Below are 24,317 nucleotides of genomic sequence, written 5' to 3' on the forward strand. Positions count from 1 at the left end.
AGTCCTAAAACCTGGGGAGGCTTCCCTTTTATTATTTAATGACTTCTCTTTTCTCTACCTGTTATTGATTTCATCTAAAAGAAAACACCCCAGGGATATAGGCAAAACATCATGGAACTGGTTAGAAAAGATTTTCTTGTAACAGAAAATAGCTCTATTGGATTGGACCACAAATAGCTATTACCGCAACCCCCCAAAGGCCACATGTGTGCATTCTCCTGATCACAGTGCCTTTTGGAGGAGAGACAGACGCAGGAAGGAGGGCCAGAGTGTGGAAAACTTACAGATAAAGGGCTTCACACTGCTGTGGATGTGCTTGTGTTGTTTGAGACCCGACGAAGTGGCAAACGTTTTGCCACACTCCGGGCACGCGTGGGCCCGGGCACCAACGTGCTGAGAGCGGATGTGCCGCTGCAGGTTGCTAGGGTCCGTGAAAACCTGCTAGGAAATGAGTACTGATTAATCGAGAACCCTAACCCGAGGGCACGATGCAGACCAGGGACAACTCAGGAAGGAATTATTTCATTTGTTTTGTTTATATTTGTTTTCCCTAACGACTGAAAGAAAGCCGTATCTCCAGTGTGTAATCTCCTATAGGCAGGACTATACATATTTCAGCTCTATATCCTGAGCACGGAATATCCACAGATATCAGTTACAGAACAAAACTATGAATGGCACTCTTAGGCCAAATTCAAGGCCTTTCTATTTTTAACCCATTTACAGTGACTGTAGTGAAATAATAAAACACTGGTCATGCCATTATTAATCTAATGTGCTACTCTCACTCTTTACATAAAGACATATTAGGTACAGAATTTGAAGGGATTTAAGACACTCCAGGTCTATTTAAAATGTTTCTCTCTGGGGTTGAATTCTAACATGGTATTTCAGGAAGTTACCAGCAAGCTAAAACTATTATTTTTGACATTATATTATATTTTTTTAAATTAAAAAGCCTTGAAGTCATTCAGAAGCAAAACAGCCCTAAGATAATTTCAAATGTCACAATTTCCACTGGCATGTGTAAAGTTATTCAATACTGTAAGAACTTTTTTTGAAAAAGGAAGTGACTAGTAATACAAGAACATCTCTGAGCTAAGAAGCATGAAAATCAAAAGTCTGTATTGTTACCACAGTCCACAGTTATGATCTGCACTGAAAACTTTCATTTTACACTTATGCTGTTCTGCGCTGGCCACTAAGATAGAAGCTTTACACTTTTTAATTAGAACCCAGTCATGATTGATGGTGAGGAGTTGGGTGGAAAAGCCTGCAAGGTAGGAGTCTACCATTCTTTCTGAATAGGCATTCAGAAAGTTTATATGACTTCCTCACAAACTGCTATTGAGAGAAATCAGTCATGTGAATTGGATAAAATTTTCATTCCTCATAAGGCTATAAAACAGCCCCATGCTGGCAAGTCAGTAGCGGAACAGGAATTTACCAAGGATGCCTGACACCTAGTTGTGGAGCTCACCCTCAAGCCTCAACTCCTCCCTTACAAAAATAAAAGGGTACCCACTAAGTGTTTTCATACACTCTACTAATGCCTGTTAGCATACAACACTCAGTCTGCTTTTCTCAAGGTATTTATAGTCTCCCCTCTCAAGGCTTGTTTTCACGTATCGCAGCAAGTGATGGATTAAGAGAGCGCAGGACGACAGAGGGGCCAAGGAGCCTACAAATTCACTGTACCTTGGCACAGTTCTCACATTCATAGTGCTTTCCACTGTCATGTGACATCTGGTGGCGAATTAAATTGGACTTCCAGTTAAATGCCTTGGGACACTGATCACACTTGTATTCCCTCTCTTCGGTATGTGACAACATGTGTTTCTCCAAGCTGTTAAGAAAACAATTGACTCAATAAGACACGTCACAAAGAACACGTTCATAAACTGAATGTTATTTTATTACTAATCCAACTGGCAATTAAAGAATTAAGAAGAAAAGAAGTGAGAAGGAGGAAAGAGAAGAAAGTAGATGGGGACGGACAAAGTACGTTTTATGTTTCCACACTATCTTCCACCAATACACAGATTTAACCCTGTTGTCTGAAAATAAATCTGATGCAGCTAGCAGGCATATCTGCCACTTAGAAACACGGTGAACAATGAGCTATTTGTCTAGTTATAGATTCACTATACAGTGCCAACAACACATATTGCTGATACCTGCAATAAGCACTCCAACAGAACATGTTTAAGAAGATATAGGGAGGCATGCTGTCTAATATAGGTAACCTCTAGATGCAAAAGGTACTTTTACTTCTATCCATGTCACCGTGGAGAGACAGCTTCAAGGTAATATGCAAGAGGCAACTTCTGGGTATAGCCCTGGTATGCAGAGACGAATGGACAAATACACAGAGGGGTGTATGTGTGCGGAGACAGACAGATAATAGACAGATGATGATAGACAGAGAGATTGATGATAGATATAAAAATAGATAGATAGATGATAGATATATATAGAGGGAGGTAAAGATAGATCTAGCCAATGGGTGAGAAAATAAAGAAACGTGTGTGTTTTAAGTAGATGCACTATTATGGTCTCCTAAAGGAGAAAAAATATGTGGTTAGAATTTTCTCATAAGAGAAGTTCATCTGTGTTTTAAGGTTTAAAATATTTGCCATCTCTCCTTTTTCTAAAATTTTTATTTGAAATCCTCACGAATATAATTGTAAACAAATACAGATAATGGATTATTGTGATAATTAGAAGATGTCCACAATATTTTTGGATTACACATATGACACACTAGTGTACTAGCCCCAAGGAGACTAACCAGAGATCTTTGGAGAAATAGCCTATTTCAAATCTAATAAATATGCATGATGGATTTTGAACATCTTGCAAAATGCAAGTAAAGTATAAGTGATGTAAAAAGAATTAAGGTGCCAATTTGAAAAGAGGTCCAATAATCAAAAGAGGACCAAGTTGAACATCAGTAATAGTAAATCTCTTAACCATAATAATATTAGCCAGGCATGATGGTGCATGTCTATAATCCCAGCACTCTGGAGGCTGAGGCAGGAGGATCTCCTCAAGTTCATGGCCAGCCTGGGGTACATAGTGAATTCAAGGCCAGCCTGAAGTGCACCAGTGAGACCCTGTCTCAAAAAAAGAATAAACCAATCTAGGTCACCAATTATTTGCTTCCAGATGGAAGTGAATGACTCCATCAGTGAAGTAGTTTTGCTAAAACACTTCACTTAAATGCCATCTAAGACCTGAGATATAATGATGAATTTACAGGAAATAGAGGAAATGGAAGGAAAATATTAAAACCATCAAGAATATATCAGCAGCAAAATCTAGACAACCAAATTCTACAGAAAAAAAATCTCAATTTCATGTACAAGATTTGATAAGTAAATTATACTGAGAGTTAAAGAGGGAGAGAGATTGAAGGAACAATTAAATTATACATAAGAAGTTTATTAATTTATTGCTATGTATGGACATTATTTTTATCTTAATTCTAAAAATTATGAGAGAACTGGGGGAATTTGAACTCTGGATATATGATATCTGAATATATGATATTCAGCTGAATATATGATATCAAGGGATTTTTTAAAAATGTAGCATTGAACTAATGTTTTAAGAGTCCTTATCCTTTACAGGGATATCCTGAACTACTTGTGAATAAAATTATATAATGTCCAGGATTTGTTCCAGATACTCTAAAACAGGTATCACTGCAACAAGATTGCCCTTGTGTGATAATTACTGAAGCTGAACATGTGAGTTTTTAAAATATCATCCTCTAATTTTGTATAGATCAGAAAATTTCAATAATAACAAGGTGAGTTTAAAATGCTCAGCTACCAAGCATGCAAATGTCCATTCTTGTCCGCGTCTCACTTCTCTTTGGGCTCAAGGCTTTATCTTTTCCTATCACTGAAAATCTTTTGTGCCAGAAATACGTGTTGTGTGGGAGTGGGCATTTGTGTAAGAAAATGAAGTGCCCGCTCTCCCAGCTTGGTAAGTCATGAAAACCTTTCCCACAGTTGTTCTCTTCCTCAGCTTCCGCCCTTACACTCTGTTCACACTGGCACTTGAACGTATTTTTGTTCCCCATGAGTCAATCAAGGTGGAAGTGCTATTCTGTTTGACCACAAGTGGAGATATCTCTGTGAACACAAGGTACCAGGAGAGAGCAGGTGTGGGGCGTCGTAAGAAAAGCCCTATCTTAATCTATAATACGTAATGCTCTGTTTGTTACAGAAATTGAAAGGCTAATAAAAGAGTTAAGAGAAAGATATCAACAACTGCAGTTAATATTGAATCGAGTTAGGGACATCCTCAGAGTCACTGCACAGATTGCAGTGCTCACTGTCTATTCTTAGGGATCTGTGCTGGCAAACCATTTCATGTTATGTACCCCAAAATGTTCCATGTCAAATCTTAACCCCTGAAACACACTGCCAAATGTATAGCTCAGTCTACATGTTGAGTCTTATTCCTTCCTTTAACTATGGTTTGGTTTTAAGATTCAGTCCAGTCAGTCATTAATGAGACTTTGCCACTTTTCACAGAATTTAATACCAATTTGTAGAGCTTTATATCAACCTTTTTTCCTGCTCTTTTTCCTTTTTCTCTCATTATTTGTTGTGCATTCATTTCTTGATTATAGATAAGAGATACTGAACCAAAGAATGTGTCATGTCAAGGAAGGAATTTTCATTTATTTAAAACATAAAGCAACAATACAGCATTCAGTAAAGTGGAAAATATTCGGAAAATGTAGCTTCTGCCTGTTGCTACCCTATAAAACTCATAAGCAGAAAAAGCACTCACAGGACTGACACGCAGCCGTCGCATAGTGACGTGCTTTATCCAGTCTGGCTGGGACAGCAAAAGGTAGTTTTGAGAGTGCACTTGCTGTCTTCCACTGAACGCTTCACTGAACCAAGGAGGCTGACGGGTTCGGCGTTAAGTGGAGCTCACTCAGGCTTAATTCTGCAGTTAGGTGGAGGAAGAAATTCTCTCCACCTAACACTTCTGCATCCACCCTCAACAGGAAGAAGTATATTTTATTAAGTAATTTGCCAATTTTTGGCTTATAGTACTGCGTATGAGAACAACATTGAAGAAATTATACATAATTTCTGGCACAAGCAATGACATTTGCAGTACAAATACTTTTTCTTCTCATTAGTATTGGCTAGTTGTACTTGTTCCATAATTTGGGCATGATTATATTTAAGAAACATGCTGGAGCTTTTTTTGATAAGAAATCTTCACTTTACCGAACATATATAATAGATTTATTCTCTAGTCAGACTCAGTGTAAAGGGTGCCAGGAAAGTTCTCTTATTTCCCAAAGTACTTTCTCTCTAAAAGCTAAATCAGGCCTAAATTTTTAAAACTAGAGATGCATTCTTTTGACTCAATCTCCTAAAAATAGTGTGTGGCATGTGAGTCTTTTATGCCTTTAAGTGAATGAATACTTCGTGCAATCCTTTCCTAAAAGAACCCGAACCAGAAGATGAGGTAGACCAGTAAATGAAGCTGAAAAGGGAGAAAGAGCCTCTAAGAAAAGGAAACAAAGTGGTGAACTGAAATGGGTCTTTTGTCAAAGAGCAGCTCTGGGCAGTTCACATACTTGAATAACGCCAGTTGTCACACTACCATTGTCTTTGAAATACAATGATGTTTTTGTTCTCCCGAAATAATAATTACACATTCCAAGGATCTTTTCAAGATTTAAAAGGAAAGTAATGGATATAATTATTAAAATTATTTTGGGGCCTAAGTAAAAACCATTAGGTAGAAACAAACAAACAAAAAACCCTATTAGCTAGTCATTTACTTATCTGATCTTAAAAGAGGATTTTGCAGTGCAATTGTCAACACGGTATTTAAAGCGTAGGTTCTAGAGTTATTTTCTACACTAGGAAATGTTAAATGTTCTTCAAATAAATTCAAAGGGCTATAAAAAGTTAACACATCACTGAAATACCATTTTCATTTTGTCAAAAACAAATATTAAGGAATTACTTCATCTAGAATATCATATTCTTTTTTTTTCCTTTTAGCAAATACAAGACTGGGAAATTGAACATTCTCTGCTCTTTATATATGTAGGCAGTTTAGATAGATATTACAAATTAAATCTATGAGTTCTACTACTTTATGAAAAAATAATTTATCATATATTAAGTGAGTACTAGATCCAGTCTCTCATTTTTATCATCTAAACATGTCTAAAGGTATCTTTTCTGTTTCTCGGTATATGACTAGTCTAGTTAGCATCATTTTCTCCAGCATTTTTGATCTTTTCTTTCCCTGTAGAGTATCATTTCCTATAAAGGCGAGCCTTCAATTTCCAACACTACCTGCATAGTAATATACAGGGCAGGTACATAGCTCAGCGGTACAGGACTTGACTAGCATATGCAAAACCCTGGGTTTGATCCTTAGCATTGCAAAAAATAATAATGATAATAATTCAATGCATTATTTTCTACCTGAAAACAAAATAAACTATTTTATCTTCATTGTAAATCTTAATGATTTGTGAAAGTGCCATTAGCACACTGAACTTTTGTATTTCCCAACCATATAAATTGTCAAAATTCAGCATACATGCTATCTCTAACCTTTGCAAATCAGGAAAAACTTGGTCACATTCCTTACACTCCTGGATGGTGTGTATCTCTCGGAGGTCATTTTCACTTTCAAGTTTTTGTTGAAAGTCCTCTTCCACCATTGAGAATGCTGAGTGAGGTGTACTACAGGGAAACTTTTGGTGATCTGCTAGTTCAGCTTTGGATTCAAAGATCTGGTCACAGTCCTCACAGCGATATTGCCGTTCTTCTGTGAAAACAATTCAGGCATTACTAGGATTAGGCAGTTAGGCCAGGAATGGCTACCACAAACTGGTTGTCTTATTAAATTATACAAGACCTGCTTAGAATTAGGTGATTGTCATTTTCACCGCGTCAATATTAACATGGATTAAAAATAATATATGTAAAGAACCCGGGGAGAATTTTTAACAGTAGAATAAATAATGACTCTGGCTAAAACCTTCTAGGATCATAGAATTCTAAAAGTAATAATTGCCACATATTAAGCACCATCTATTTTTTTCAATCCACTACACGGACAATTGATATTCCTTAAAACTTGAATACAAAATTTATGAGTCTGTTTTTATCCCTAGTTTTAGACAAGCTAAGTAGTTAGGGAGAGAACCAGTAAGGTCATGAGCTGAACGCATCTCTCACCCCTACACTCTTCCCTAGGTCAAACCATGTTACCTGGAAGATGCAGAGGACACAGGACCTTGCCTGAGTCACTACTAAGCCTGTCACTATCACTAAAACTGGCAAGGCTTCAACATCCATCATCACTTAGAATGTAACAAAAGATGTTTTCATTCCAATTTACAAAAGTTCCTCCAGGACCAGTGCTAATTGAAATAGGTCTGTTAAATAGCAAACAAATCATGGATTTATACTTTAAAGCAATAAAGTAAAGAAACAGTAGTAGAGTTTTGTTTCTGTTCCTTCCATTTTGATAGCGGTGAACCCACCCAGAGGCCACAAGCCGCATACAGCTGCAGTCACAAACACCTAGGAACAGCCCAGCATACTGCAGAACACCCAGGGCCGGCAACACGACACACAACGCCTGTTGGTAGACCTACAGACAGGAAGACGTTGTTCTTCAGTTGTTCATTGACTAAATGTTTTTGAGGAAATATTTTATTCATCTACCAAATGCCACGCACTTTGTTAGGGAGTTAACACATTAAAAAAAAAAAAAAAAAAAAAAAACAAGAGGCACACATAACAGAGAACTCCGAGGTCGTTCATGGCCAGTGCCCGGATGTAGCCTAAGGAAGCCCGAGGAGCTGCCTGAGCCGTCCAGTCCGGGGGACAGTAGCTCTGGAAAAGCGTGCAGTGAGTAAGAATCAGCCAAGTGGTGTTCGGAGGGCTCATCGCAGGCTGGGAATGGCACGGGTCAGTGCTGGAGTCAGGGAAGAGCACGGGCATCCACAGAAAGATAAACCTGCAGAGACGCACGGCAGGTTTACGGGGTGATGTAAGGAAGGAGTGGGAAGCGGCGTGGCTGGCAGGTCACCAGGGACTCTCTGGGTCCGCATGAGGAGCGGAGCAGAGAGTCACTGAAAGCTGGAAAGCAGGCACGGATCAGACTTGGTTTTCAGAATCATCTCCCCCACTTGCAGTGTGAGAAGCCCGGCACAAGGGCCCAATGATACCTCACTTTGTAATCTACCTAAGATACTGGTTTGGCTTAAACTAAATCCATAAAACTGGAATCCAGAAGGTAAAGCAATCATTATATAGACTCACAGTCTGTCCACTTTGGATGTAGAGAATTAAGGAAGAGGGCGTGACGCTAGAATAAGTCAGCTCAGCTTTAGAGTCAGAAATCTCAATGACATTAACTCGTTAAGGGAAACATTGCCTACAGTTTGTGATACTATTCCTATATTTAAGATTTCAATCAAGAGTCTGAACAGAAAATAAGCCCTCCTTACCACATAACAGACATCTTACTTTAAGTGCTGATTCTACTACTTATTCCCAAGTGGTCTTACTAGTCAATTGACTTAGCCTTAATGTGCCTCACTTTCTCTATCTGTAAAATGGGTATTATTCCTCTCTAATGGGATTTTTTTTCTACGTGTAAAAGATTAAACCAGACAATAATATGGCAAGCACATAATATCTAGTGTATACCAAGTGGACAATGCATGTGCTTTATTATGTCTTTCCTAAGTTAAATCCTAGAATCACAAAACACAAATCACCATTTCAACATTATAAACCTTTTATATAAATATATCGTGTATATATGAACATGGATGTGACACATTCAAAACAAGAAGCAACTGAGAATTCAAAACCATTTTAAAGGAAGGTAACTTATGAATGGCAGCCCTAAAAGAGGAATGGTCATTTCTACGTAGGCCTTTTCAGAGTAGTAAACTAATCATCACATTACAAAAACTAACTGTCTATAAATATTTTAGAGCTAACGTTTATGGATGTATGAAACATCAGAAAAAGCCCTTGTTTCATTTTTATCATCTGAGCAACCAGCACTGCCAGTGTGCTTTCCCATTGGTCAGACTTCCACCCTCAGGCTCAAACTCTGCCAGGCCTACTGGAAACTCTAGATTTCTAAAGCTATTTGAATGCCAGAGTTTCCAAGAAAAAATAAGTAACAATAGGCATTGCAAAATATAACTGATATAACTATAAAGAGGCAGAGTGCAGTTTGATCTAAGGAAAACAATGTTCAAGAGAGCCAGCGAATCCTAGCAGTCCCTTCACACAGGTACAGAGGCAGAAGCTGGGCTTCTCCGCTCTGGAATGCTGGCAGGATGGAAGGCAGTGTGACCCTACCCTCTCTGGTAGATTGGGTGGGTGACTCTTCCCAGGGGTCCTGCCAGTAACAAAATGCCACTATATTATCTAAAGAAGCCACTATATTATATTGAGCCAAATCACACTAGGAGAGAGGACGAGGAAGAAAAACATTAAATTTTCATCTCATGAGTAGAGTTTTCCCTTAATCTTACCTGAGCTTACATATTAATTATTATATTTAATCCCACATTTTGATTTAGAACACACCTCTGGCAAAAAAAAAAAGAAGAAAAAAACTTCTGCTGGTTCTAAAACTATTTCATCTGTATTTTTCCCCTCTCCCCTTCCTATGAGGCCAAAGAAAATCTTTTCCCTATATATATATACACATATATACACACATACATATATGATGGAAAAATATCTGCAAGATATAGGCAAGTTCAAAGTTAAGCTCCCTAGGGGCTGGGGATTTAGCTCAGCGGCAAAGTGCCTGCCTGGCAAGCGCAAGGTCGTGAGTTCGGTCCCTGGTACCGGAGAAAAACCAAAAAAAAAACAAAGTTAAGCTCCCTGAAACGTCTCTCACATGGTACAGGGATTCTCACCATCTAAGGCACTGACGAAAGGCTTCAAAATTCCTTTGACCTGCACTTTAGGGAAGTCCTCTCCTTACCTTAACTTCATCATAATATCAGCCTGAGAACTAACCAAGAAAATAGCCACTCCAAGAGAATACATTTGTTAACACTGATACTGAATAGCCAGAGAAGCGAATCCCCAAAGGCCAGGTGTGACGGGCCCTTCCCAACACCGTGGTGCAGACTCCAGAAGGCGGCAGGCCCTGGGGTAGGCGGCACTCACCGTGGATGTCGGGCGCCATGGTCTCCTGGGGATAGTCCTCACTCTTCATGAGCAGCAGGAGCTCCTCTCCTGGTGCGATGTCCGAGACTGCTCTGTAGAATACCTTCCAGGCCCAGCCAGGGTGGGGTAGGAAAGACAGAGAAGTGAATACTGGCAAAGGACCGGACACACATCCAGATACCTATGCATGCTGTCTTAACAAACATATTCCTTCTTAATTTTATTACCAAAAGAATTGTGACTTCTTACTTTTATTTACTGAAAATGAACTCTCTGGTGAAAAACAGAAAGCTGGGATTTTCCAGCCAGTTCACAAACGGTTTCCAAATACGACTTCACAAATCAAATTTTCTTAGAGGTTTCTGGGTCACACATGTACTGTCTGTGTTTAACACAGAACTTTCCCATCTCTGAATTTGTCAAAGCACCTAGCAAACCGCGCACCTGCAGAGCTAAATCTTGACTTGGGTTATCTAGCAGGGCCCAGCTAACCTTAAGCTACTCCCTTAGCAAGTTCGCAGAGGTAACTTTTTAGCAAGATGTTCAGAAGTTAACGAGTGGTAAAGATATGACACAAAAATCAGCAAGCCTCACAGGACAGAACAAAATGGTGGACCTTCCTTTTTAAACACTGAGGCCCTCTTTTGTTGACCCTGGACCTGCTTTCATCTTCGTTCCCCAACTCCTGACTATACTTCTTCGAAAACAGGTAACAGGTGTTAGGCCTTTACTGATTCATGTTTTCAGGCTACGGAGGGTGGTGCTTCTTCTTGCTTTCTAGCAGAGTGCTGAGGACAGGATGGATTTAATAAATCTGTTAATGACTGACTGAAAAGCAGTGGGGCCAATGTGGAAAGGACCTGATGAGAAATCTCCAGGAGCTGCTTACCTCTCCCCACGCAGCCCGTAACTTAAGCAAGCCATTGACCAATGATTACCTCCAGGCACCAGAGATTTTTCAAATTTATAACAGCATTTAGGCAGGGAAATCTTCAAGATGGTCATTCATTTTACCATAAAAATATTCTTAGTTTTTCACTTTATTCTAAGATTTATTAAACAACAGTTTTCATCAGCAGACAGAGACTCTAGAACAAAACACTTAAGCTACATGACTAACTGGATGAAAATGTTACTAATCACATTCTGCCACAATATCCTTGCAAAGCCCCACCCAAAAAAGTTTGAACCCCTATATTGTAAGTATCTGGGTAGTACTTCTACATGAACATACACAAAAACACCACTGAAACAAAACCAAAAAAAAAGAAAAATAGAACACATAACACAAACTGGTAAACTCTACTAAGAAACAGAAACATGATTTTATAAGATACTACTGTTAATTACGGTTTCTTGCAGAACCCACTTGGTATTTCAAATTGAGAAAGGCTGACACATTAATGTCTTATAAGATCAAGAGAAATGCCCGTACTTTAACTGCATTTACATATTTGTTTATCTTTTGAAAAGCTGAGAACATTAAACATATGTATGTGCCTCTTTGTTCCAGTAGGTGGCTCTAAAGTCCAATTGTTTATTTTTTATAAAAAGATTACAGCACAAAATTGTACTAAATTTGAAAAATGCCTCAATGAGGAGTACTTTCTGCTTAGCTTCTTTCTTATCAAAATAACTTAATTTTTTGTTCAAAATTAGTTTAACTACTTAAAGTTTCTTTATAGCAATAATGGCAAAAATAAAGTAGGGCTACACAATTTTCTAATGTAATTTAAGTCTTTCTCTGTCCAAGATAAAGTTCATATTATGGAAACTTACTCCTTGTTATTAACGGTTTTTATGAAAAAACAGTAAATTTGCAGTTTGTATCTAAAGCCTAACCTTTACATTCCTTTTTGGAGGTATACTGAGAGAAATAGTTCTCAAAAAGTTACCAGATTAAATAGTGAACAATAAGGAGTGAATTTGCTTTTTTCCCTAACCCTTCCAGTTAAATACTTATGAGTACTCTGTTTGATTCTAGAGTTCTGTTTCCCCTTACAAAACAATAGACTTCTCTCAACAGTTTAAATCACCTCTTTTTGGCATCCCCTGCAGGTTTAACTTATTAGTTTCCTTTCCAACAACATGTTGACATTTGAATTGTGACATATTAGAACTTTTTGGTGGCTTCTCGGAAATAGGGAGGTTAAAGAGACAATGCCCTGCAAGCCAGTAAAACAGTACAATTGTCTCTGTTGGGGAATGCGACACAGACACATATGCCAGGTCATTTTAAGACAGTGCTATGACAGCATTACTTCTCCGCAGTCCACTATTAATCATGTCTCCTTTAATTCCATTTCAGATTTACTCAGGCCAATGTGACTAGTCCAAGGAACAAAAGAAAATGACGGATACACTGTGACTATATATTACACAGACAATTCTCTTTGCAAGGACATAGATCAGCACTGTAATTTCCCTTTAAGTGTCCAGATTGTCATGGAAAGAATATTGAGTGCATAAAAAATAAAAGGCATGGAAGAGTGTTGATGTTGGCTTTATTTACAGGAGGCAAAAGGTGACATTCCAGACCATGAAAGGCCAGGCAAAGCGGAGTGGATTTTAACTTCAGGGTGTTCTTTTCGATTTTAAGTGAATTTTTATGGTGCTCATGAAACTGAAGTTTGAAAAGAACCGGCAAGCTCCAGACATAAGGAGGGCAAGTTCTGGGCTGCCTCCTCATACAGAGAATAAGAATGTGCCTCGAAGTTCCACCTACCACCCCTCCACAAAACCAGTCCTTTTCTCAAGGTGCTTTACCACTGGTAATCTTCACTAGCTTTCACTCCTCAGGATCTCAGAGACTTAAGTGAAATTATGTTTTTCTCCTCTATAATATCTCAAAAGCAAAATTTGAACACTTGAATACAAAGATGTCTACAGGTGAATTAGTTTGCTTTCTAACAACAACAACATAATAATAAACTAGCAAACATTTGAGAAATGAAAAGAGGAGTTTTAATCAAAACAAAATGAGAATTTGTTGTCTTAAAATAATTCATGGAGAAATGATGGGATATAATGTTGGAGGAATCAGGGCTTTCAGAAGGTACCACATGTATGCTTTTATGCTATAAAATAGATCTTTTAGCAAATAAAAATGCAACAAAGCACAGAAGTGATTTATGTCGATTTTCTCACAGATTTGTATGCTTAACTGGATTTTAAATGTCTTTAAAATCAGTTCATTTTCAAAATCTTTAGAATCACTGCATTTTCAAAATCACTTTTTCTACTGGAAAAGTGTTTTGTGGTCCTGTAGGTCATTCATCTGAATTATGTACCACAAGCAGAGACACTGATATAACCTTTCCGATTTTTGTGTTGGAAAAAAATGAAAGGGGATCAATTCTTTCGTTAAATTTCATAAAAGAGTTATCAGTTCTTCCTTTTAATCAGATTTTTGCAGAAAAAGTTATCTGATTCCAAAAATTAGAATGTTCTAAATCTGAACTCTGTAATAAATTCAAATCAAGCATATAAAGAAAAATTCAAAAACTACAAACACTTAGATAAATTTGATACATAACAGTTGTTGATTTATTGTTTTGCTCTCAGAATGCTCAATTAGAAGAAAAAATATTATTTTCAATATAAAATGATAGAATGAAGGAATGGATTCTTTAATATAAGAAAGTACTATTTTTAAAAATTCATGATGAATATTTTAAAATTGTATTATTTCCTCCAGGATTTTGTACTTGGTAGCTAATACTAAAATGGAGAACCAAAGCATGATCTGCATATCATCTAATTCTTTTTTTATAGAAATGTTTTAGTAGTACATTTCTTCACATTCTTTTATTTTCAAAATTTATTAGAATAACACACTAATAAAATTTCTGAATGTTTATTTTAATCACTAAACCAGTAAAGCAGTTGAAAATAATACTAAAAATCCCAAAATTGTTCACTTTTCCTACTGGAAAAATTTACAACTTAAGGAATAAATATATTATACAAGTAGATAGGAGTTCCATGCTCTGACATAATTATTATACTAAATCTATCTTAAACTCTGTAACTAGTTCCAAATGTAAAGGGACTATCCTTTCAGTTAATACGAGGCTGAGTTAGGGAGAAAAGGCACTGGTGATTTGATTTAGCATGGTTTAGATTTTAAGTACAGATTCAAACAATGCTATATGTAAATATATATGCAATTGGTTATATTATATATTTTACATGTGAAATATGAATGTGATGATGTATATATTTTGAGGAAATTTAAAAATTTATATAAAATATTAGTAATCTCATGTTATATATAATTATGTATGGTAGAAATACTTAATGATATATGATTCATTATAATTATTTCAGTAATATAACTGTACATTATGGTATATGAATCTCAAAAATATAGTTGGAATTGGAATTAATTGCTATTAAACATTTCATTAAACTTTTTGGTGTTTAGATAAAAGGATAGCACTAAAAAGAGTCTGGACACTACTAAGTACTCTGACAGGAAAATTAACAGATTTTCAGGATAATTCAGTTTGACATTATCTAGGCTTGTATTCATCTAGATCTTCCAACCGCTCCATGATGTTACCATTTGCATTTATAAATGGTAATAATGCATGATCAAACACGAATTGAGAAGCTATCAGAGCACCCTTAAAGACTAGTTTGCTATGCTTGGATCAATTTTAAGTATTATGATTTTACTATTGAGACAGAAGGGAAATTCAGTGTACAAGGCAGAAAACAAGAAAGGAAGAAAACACATCATTTACTTTTTAAAAGATGAACAAGGCTTCATTGTTATGAATACCCATTTATTTTTCCTGCTCAAGCACTGGAAGTTTTATTTATGCTTAATAGACTGCATTTGGCATGTCTAAAAATGACAGAAGTGTGAATTATGAATGACCTTCAACCTATTGAGGAAGTTGTAATAACTGAAATAATAGAGAAATATACTCCCTGAAAGAAGTATTCACTGAGAGACAACTTTTTCAGACTACTGCTGTCCTTTCCCTTTGAATTTGACAGTTCATCTCTTCCTCCTGCAGCTTTCAGCATTTACCCTGAATGCTTTACTTTCTCTAGCTTCATTCAATGTGTCCCTCTGAACACCAGGAAAAGCTGAATGGAACTTTCACATTCAGAATAAGAGGGGATATAGGTGACAGTTTATACATCTGAACAAAGCATCTGAACACATCTCTCTGCCTTGATGCGGCAGACAGGTAACATCAGTCCCCAGATGAAATATGCACACATGTGAAGGTCTCAGCAAAGACAGTCTGGACCCTTGATCTATTCCTAGCAACGTAAAAGACCCCATTTCAGGAGTGCAAAAGTAATGTCAAGTTTTTGGCCTCTCGAGGAAGGATCTTACTATTTATCTTCTGAGCCTAATTTTAGTTAAGAGGTAAAGAAGTGTCTTCACTAGACAGAAATTCATGACAGAACATAAATTTGTCCAACAAAATCTTAGCTTTCTCACGACCAAGCTTTGCAAAAACAATCCATACTTAATTTCTCCAAAGAGAAGGTATCTCGTATGTATCTTTAGAGTCACAATCTAAAACCAAGAAAGTATTGAGAAAACTCATGTATGGAGCAGATGCATCTGCTTCTAAAATGAAAAATAAAAGAGAATATCCACTGGACCAAACGTTATTGGAGCAGTTTTTTCTATATAGCTTTAGTATGAAGAGAAAGCCAAGTATAATTATTGAATAAAACAAAACAGAGAAAATTGATTGTTGGTTCTCTTTTGTATAAATAGGGCGAGTGATAAAGACATGTTTATTACTATACACAGAGCCTACAGTGTACCTAGCCTGGAAGCCTTGCAATTCATCTCTTAAATAACCTGAAAGGTCTCTCTATAAAGCCAACAAGAAATAGCCATTAGCCACTTGATGACCATTTTGTCTGATTCTATAAAAAGTCTCGGATGATCATTCTGAATGGTTTTTGAGTGTTTGGCAAATAGTTTTCCATTATTAAATTATAAGGAAGCTAAAGATCATCTTTGGGTTTGCTGGTGCTAAGCTGGACGCTTTTCTTGTGTCTTCTGTGTGGTGGCTTATGAAGCATTCCGATGACTCCCTTGCTGGCACATCCCAGAAACAGTTGGGAATGATGCTTCAGATCATCCTGAATGAAAGGTGATGAATATGTGCAGACACTAGCTAGTAAAAAATTCTGCATGTAATATTTTAAGTCACCTTCTTTTTTAATGTATGTGGTCTCTGAATTTTAATAAAAATTCTAGTGTGAATTCTGTGAGTGCTATGTCCTGGGGAGGAGCTAAGAAGTACTGTTTTTGTTTTTACCACATAAATGTCAAACAGCAAACTATGTCTGGGAGAGTTTCATCTTCACATGAGGGAAGTAACTTATCAGCCAGACAACATCCCCCAAAATAAGTTTAGGCACTGTTCAGAAAGCCAGTCTCTGGGTATTTCCAGCTGGCATTCATCTTCAAACAGCAGAACATAACTTTGGTATAAAAGTGGAACTTGACTTAAAAGCAAAGCAAAGAAAATGCCCAAAGCCAATAATAATTTTGACATCAAAAGAAATCGTGCAAAATACAGACAGAAATCCTTGTAAATGAAGAGAAAACTAATGAATTACCTGGCAGTAGAGGCAAACATTTTTAAAAAGTGGGGAGAAGTTTTATTTTTTATTTTACATTTTTAAATTTTTACCCAAAGCAGCAATTACTTTGCTGTTTTGCACAACTTGTATAAATTAAATGATGCTGGGAAATAGATTTTTTTCATCAGTATAAAGCCAAAGAAAGTAGCTTAGTAATTGAGCCCATACTAAGCCTCCAATAATTCCATTCGAGTGTCACAGTCTGATAGAACCACTCACGAGCACATAAGGAGAGTGAAAGCGTGTGTACCAAATCAGCCATGCTCGTCCTGGAAGCAGTTAAAACTTTATAAGGCAGAGCACAAATGAGAACAACGCCTGTTCCAACTGAAAACACTATAGAGTCTCGCAGCATTCATGAACCACAAGGGACCTGGCAGAATCTCCTGAGTGAATTCTGACCTCGTATTCTGTAAGGGGCACTCATTCTTGTATATCTCATTTATATTATATATATCAGCTATTAGATATATATATATATAATATATATCAGCTATTAGATAACCTCTTGTTGACACATTTCTTCTTATTCAGAGTGAACAGAAGACTTCTCTTACTCTACTTACTAAATACCAGCTGTCAAAGGCCTGTTTAAAAATGAAAGGACTTATCACCTTGTGTAAATGACAAGATTAATAATGTCTTGAGTTTCTGAGAACTTTATTCTTCACTGAAGACCATGTTAGAGCAGGCCAGGAGTCTGAATGAAACTGTGGACCTTCCAGTGGAGCAGAATACATACATATATAAAATGTTACCCCGAGACACGTACCTAGACCATTCTCATTGTCATAAGTGGAAAGATAGGTATTGTTTAAGTCTAAAAAGTCACCTTACATAAACTGTGCCTTCATAGCCTTCAGGATTACATCCAATACATTTCCACCATAAAGAAATGTTAAAATAAAACTGCTGGGTCCAGAGAACTATTCCGTAAGTACAGAAAACTTGTGAATATGTTCAAAGATGAGGAATGATATTATTTGGAGCTAACAGGCGGTCAGTGGTAGCCTTGCTTTTGATCTAGGTGAAGGGTATAGAAATATGGGCTTAAGGGGGCGGGTACTGAATGATGGGGGGAAAGGGAAGAGCAGGTAAGACCAAACCTAAAGAAATACATGATACCCACCAATCAGTATGGTCTGTAAAGGAAGATATCTACAAGATTTCAAAGGGAAAGATCTCAAAATATGTAGATTTTTTAAAACTCAGTAGATCATTTAGATGTTTTCTCTATTTATCAAATACATGGGTGTTACAGATATAAATGGACCCTCTGAAAAACTGGTAAACCATTTGGACGCCTCCCTGTACCTTGGTCCCCCTGAGGGCCTAGGATGGAAGAGCTTTCCTCATTTAATTTTCTGCTTTTGCTCCTACCCAACTCTACGTCTCACTGGCAGTTCTGGCTCCTGAACGCAACCAAGGCTGATTTTAAATCGGTGAAATGCAAAAGTGTTTTAAGTGTTATCTGTCTCAGGACAGCTTAACCACGGTGCTAGAGCTGTAGAACTATACAGTACTCTGCAGCATTTTACAGGTACTTTCTGGAGTAGGGGGAGACTAGTTAGAGTATCAGGGAGCAAGGACCTTGGGCATTCTTAATGGCACTTGTATTTTATGACAAAGTGTGTTTGTGGCATCAATTTATTGTGCTTTTGGTGTGGCTTTCTTTTATAGAGATAAATTACTATAGTTAAAACATTTTTAGGGGGAATAACAATATCAGAAGCTGCAGCTACTGACAAATTATGGGTTAGCAGTGATGCTTATGCTTTCAGAATTTCTATCTCCAAATACATCACCTCACCACAATAATTTTAAAAATGTGAAATGAATGGGACATCTAAAATCACACAACTGGAGACTTTCTGGGCATCACCATCAAAAAAGAAAAGCTGTCAGAGTTCATTCTAGTCTGAAATAAAATAACTCAAATAAATCTATTGGAAAATTTAAGCCAAGGAAAATCACCTCAGATAAAAATGCTTGTGAGAATGTGGTGGAGAAATGTTAAGTGTATAGTCTTTGTTTTTATTTTTATGATATAAAACAAATTATATTTTTATCAACTTTGCTTAGAAATCAAAATTCACACAGAACCACTCCCCCACCAACAAATCCAATATAGGTTTTATTCAACTTACATATATTAAAGAGTCCCACTACTACCAGACAATCATTTTTGCAAGCATATAGATTTTCTTCTGTGGAGCTCTTCCATATTGTTATAAAAAGGTTTCAAATTTATTAAACTTAACAACATTAGAATATATATATATATAATCTTTACAAAAGTAAATTACATACACTTTTGTTCTTATAAACTTTTTCTTTATAAGATGATCTAATCATTACCATGACTAGGTTGTAGTTGAAAGAGTCAATTGAAATTTCCCATTTTGGAATCTAGGACATATACTTGTCATGCTATTAAAATTAATTTTACAAACTTGAGCTCCTTCAAAGAATCAGAGTGAAAAACAGTTCTACAATTTCCCCTAAAATGCTACATCTGCTTTCGTGTTGTACAGGTGAGCTGACACCCTTAACGTCTAATAATTACTCCTGACCCAGGGCCTCTTTCTGTGTGAGGGTATTAAATAATGTCTCACACAGTGGAGCGCTCGTTATGTGATGGCCGTGCTTATCCACCCTTTGGCACCTCCTACTCCTCGTGGAGAAGAGAGCGAAGAAACAGACCAAGAGAATCTCTGTGGTCGGCTCTGTCATCATTGCACCTATTCCAACATTCACATTTCAAAGCTGTCGAGAATAGCTAGTCTTAACTGGCTTTTAGACAGTGCATATATGCTTATGATGTGCTTATAATATACACATACACTGTTTGGGTGTCTGTCCTCCTTTGTCTTGCCAACTGAGCTAAGTATGACTGTGTACATACACAGCTATCACACAAATTTGACTTTTACCTCTGACTTCCTCTCTTGTTTATGGATGAACTTACTTGACCAGGCAATATCAGTTTCACAATTATGTTATGGGATAGGCACTCTGTAACCATTTTAGATTTTTGCCACCATAATACAGAATTTAAAATATTTAAAGAAATAATAAATATGTTCTAATGTTGACTTTATATGTTTGCTCTGATTACTTTCCCTGGTTCATCAGTTAAAATAAGTAAGTATGTTTTTCATTAGGATATGAAGCAAGCATGTTTTCTTTGAAAAAGCAGTACTTTTAACGTGTATTTTAAAAGTAACTATGGTAAAATTACAAATGCTTGTTCTAATGAGCAACATAATTCATAGTTAGGAACAGTAAAACAGTTTTCCTTTTTAACACAGTCAAGATTCCCAGTGACAAGAGTAAATTTATTATAAAACATTACACACATAAATATTCAATGAGAAATGGCTACATGTGGGCTTATATTGGCTACAGGTTCCATTTTTAAATCATCTTTTCACTAATTGAACAACCATTTTTTTCTGTCTGTGGAAGTAATTCCTATTGTCAATAAATATGAATAACAGATAATTGTTATGATATAATTATAATATTTCACTCTAAAGGTATCTTTTGAAGACCTCTAGTTCCTTTTATAGGGAATAAAGTTTCTTATTTATAAAACCTATTTCCCACTGTTATAAATAGTGAGCACTCAAAAAATGTTTGTTGCTGACGGTGATAGAAACTCATCTGAGAGACTTGGGATATTTGCTGCATACAATCAATAGCTAATTTAACAATGTTTTCCTATGTCGATAATGCCTCTTGTTTTCTTACGGCAAAGAGAAAAACACCAATTGATCGATTTATTATTTTTGATATATGTTGAAGATTTTAAAATGATTCTTATTTAAACCTAATTTTACAATTTACTAGTTCTTCTATTGTTTATCCAGTAAAAATTATCTAGTAATTGGTAAAATGCCACAGAAAAATTTCATAATGGTGATTGAAAGAGAGTCTTAGACCATATTAAGCTAGCTTTAGTTAACAGCTTTCAATTGGAAACATCTAAATTAAACGTTTACTTTTTCTTGGTGATTTCATAGTAGATTTGCCAGGCAACAATTTCAATATGGTCTTGGAAACATATCTGATTTAAGGAAGCACTGGGTTAGAAGAAATAAATGATTATAATATACTTAAATTCTAACCAAATGATGTTTATAAAACAAAAAATCAACAGACTAAAATAAAATCTTGTTATTTTACATATTGCCATACTAAGTTAAAAATTCATGATCTAATTTTATTAAGTGTAAAATATGGTTCATGATCCTGCCATGATCTTTATTTCATCATTACACTTACTAAAGTCCACCTCACTGCATGGTCCTCCATAATGTCACAACACGATTTCCAACAATGATATTTTTAAACTTTTCACATATACAATAAAACAGTACTCTGATTATTCTAAAGTTTTCACTTATAATTAGGCAGATCAATATAAATGAATAATTCGGTAAATTTAATTAATGTCATAGATGTACCTACTATTTCAAATAAAACTGCATAATATTTCCAATATATTTCTTCCAATTTCTGCATAAACTCACAAAGTATTCTTGATTAGCTCAGTACTTTCTATGAATGTACCTACTGTGATGGTAAAGAAAAAAATGTAAAGAATGCTGAAAAATAAATAAGAAATTGGTTTTAAAATCATTTCATTTACACTAAGAAAACTGGAGCATTTATGAAGGGTCCTAGGACAAAGTGAATAAACTACCCAAAGAGAGAAGTATTGAATGGAAGTAACACTGAAAGAAAGTGCTCAAAAGGACTTTGTCGTGCATCTTTCTCACATTTGTGCATTACCTTGCACCATGCCAACAAACAGGCCACACGGGTCTACTGCAGCTCACTGATATTTTTATTCTTCAGGCTTCACTGATACTTGCGTGTTCTCAAAGAAAGACAAGAAAATCTTTACAACATACCTGATCATTTATCTGGCATGCAACGAGGTTGTGCTGATCATAACAGCCAGCAAACCTGATGTACTTGAGCCAGCTTCCTACATCTGGTTGACTGGCATCTATGCAGAACTTGACATTGCAAAACTCATCTAAGATCTAGAAGGAGGAAGATGAGAACAATCAGTTTTCCATATTGCGCCATTCAAGAAGGTGATCAGTTTCTTAAAAACATTTCTTTGAAACATATATGCCTTCTTTGAATCCTTAAAAGAAGAAAGTCAGACAGCATGCATATTAAGAAAATAAACAGTAAGTTATCGGTAAATGACAATATGTTGCATTTTTTAAAAAGAATAAAGCTGTCACTACAAAAATGATCAGTTTCAAGACATGCTTGTTTTGTTATTATGCATGCCTGAGTGCTCATACCTTAATTTTATCAGATGCATTTTACAAAAAGTCATGTTGAAGAGCATATATTAATGTTCTTCTGAACTAAACAGTCAGTATTTTGGTTTGGATAACTAAGTAGTCAACACCTAAGTTTAGACAGTCTTCTCAAGTTTTTACTTTTACAATTTTATACTTTAATTCATTTAAAACTGTAATGTGAATATTACTAAATTTCCCTTTCCCAGTTTGCACTTCTCACAGTGAAACAAATCATATACGTAGTTGAAGGCGGTAATAAGATTTGCCTCATAAATGCATCTGATCAACTAAAGAAAAACATGAAACTTATCTATAGATAAGTAATCACTCATTACTTATGTATGGCAACCTAAGGTTTTAGTTAATACATGCCAATGCATATTTTGTATTATGTCCAGTAAGCCAAGTAACAAAACTGGCTTGTGAATAAATAAATATATATATACATATATAAAAATATATTAGAATATATTGCCATCATCATAGATGGTTGTATTTTGTTATCTTTCATGAAATTTTTCACATTTGGCCTATACTGAATTTTAATACTACTTAAGACAATTATGAACAAAACTGGCATAGGAAACTTCCATTTATAAGGTTTTGTGTACTTAAACCAGGCTATTCTGATTCCCCTTGAGCAGAAATATCCTAAACATCCGTATTAAAAGTTTCAGAGTCTTGACTGGAGGGTGGACAACTACACGGGCGGGTAATGTTCTGTCAATCAGGTACTGCAAGTTGAGGAGGTTTCCTATCAAAAACCAAACGATGTGTCTAGAACGAAAATTAATGAATTAAATAACCCCTAAAAACTCGGTCTCACCTATACCAGTATAAAGTTAAAACTAAAATCTTGAGTACACAGATGAAAAACAGTTTTGCACAGAACTCAGGTAATCACCCAGTTGTCCGCTCAAGTCATTAACTCACCATAAACTTCAAGAGGAACCCAGTATCCCGAGGGCTCAAGGGAAGCTAAGAGTAAGCCCCTGGACATGGAGCAACTGAAGGGCAACGAGTAGTTCCACAATTTAAAAAGAAAAAATTGAAAGCAGAGGATAGAGATAGCGGTTGCTAAACAGAGGCGCGCGCGCGCGCGCGCACACACACACACACACACACACACACACACACACACACACACAGGGTCTCTTTTTCAGAGACACTTCATACCAAAAACAAGTCTACACCTAAACACCTTTTCTAGCGAAAACAAATTGTAACAATTTCCTACTTATACAACTGCACACTTCAAGGTATTTCTTAACTCTCATAGTTGAAAAACTCAAAAAGCAATCTTGGATTTCTCCATTTCCTAGACGTGGAGAAGGCACAGACATTACAATACAGCGCACATTTTTACCGAGTAAAACGCCGGGGTTGTTGAGTTTGTTTTGATTTGATTTCTGGTTGGCCTTTTACTGTTTTCTTGACTAGTGAAAAAATAGGCAGGTACGCTGACACACTAGAGAAGCATTTAAGAAAGGAAATAGGGTGAAGCCAGTGAAATGCAACACCAGTTCCATCTCGTATTTGCAGAAAGTGGAAAACTTGTTAATCTCAAAGTCAAGGAGCATCTATCCCCTTTGCTTGCCGGCCTTCCCTTTTGCAGGGGAAGGGAGTGAAGTATTATTCACACTTCACGGAAAAACCCTAGGTGTAATTTTATTCCGTGTGAACATTGTTACCACTGCCACCGTCAACAGCGAAGTTAATTTTTAAAAACATTCATTTCCAAAGAATGTCTTTTTACATAGTCTGTTACATGATTATTCAAAGATTTCACCAACATATTAACTTTCTTACTCAATATTCTTGCCTCAAAACAAAAGCTTAATTTTCTTTGTAAACGTCCCCTCTCCGCCCCAGGTGAACTATCCACTTTTGATTTGCCAGTAGAACTCCAGTTGTCTCCAGATGTCTTCACTGTCTCGGAAATCTCAGAAGAAGTAGAGTAACAACGCACCTCCCGTCGTCTCACCTAGTGCGCTCCCGGGTTTTCCGCGTTTGTAAACGCTGGGGACCGCGAAGGACGGCTTCAAAAGGAAAGTCCCTGTGGCGGGCTTCCGAGCGGCCCCTCCGAGGCGCGGCGGCCGGAGGCAGCGGGGCCCGACCCCCGATCCCCGCGCCCCGC

General features: G+C 36.6%; 1 protein-coding gene across 7 annotated transcripts in view; it reads right to left on the minus strand.

Moving 5' to 3' along the window:
* The window catches only part of Mecom (MDS1 and EVI1 complex locus), a gene marked incomplete at its 5' end in the record, with an annotated part of 282,239 nt that overhangs the window by 35,653 nt on the left and 222,269 nt on the right, over nt 1–24,317 (minus strand). For 4 of the 7 annotated variants that reach the window (XM_013518621.1, XM_005393147.2, XM_005393145.2 and 1 more), the window contains 5 exon segments: nt 285–441; nt 1,699–1,846; nt 6,615–6,831; nt 10,221–10,323; nt 21,770–21,904. In XM_013518621.1, the coding sequence (XP_013374075.1) occupies nt 285–441; nt 1,699–1,846; nt 6,615–6,831; nt 10,221–10,323; nt 21,770–21,904 (760 nt within the window). 7 annotated transcript variants of the gene reach the window in all.

The sequence above is a fragment of the Chinchilla lanigera genome, unplaced genomic scaffold, assembly GCF_000276665.1.
Source record: "Chinchilla lanigera isolate Chin_1 unplaced genomic scaffold, ChiLan1.0 scaffold00047, whole genome shotgun sequence".
Lineage (NCBI taxonomy): Eukaryota > Metazoa > Chordata > Mammalia > Rodentia > Chinchillidae > Chinchilla > Chinchilla lanigera.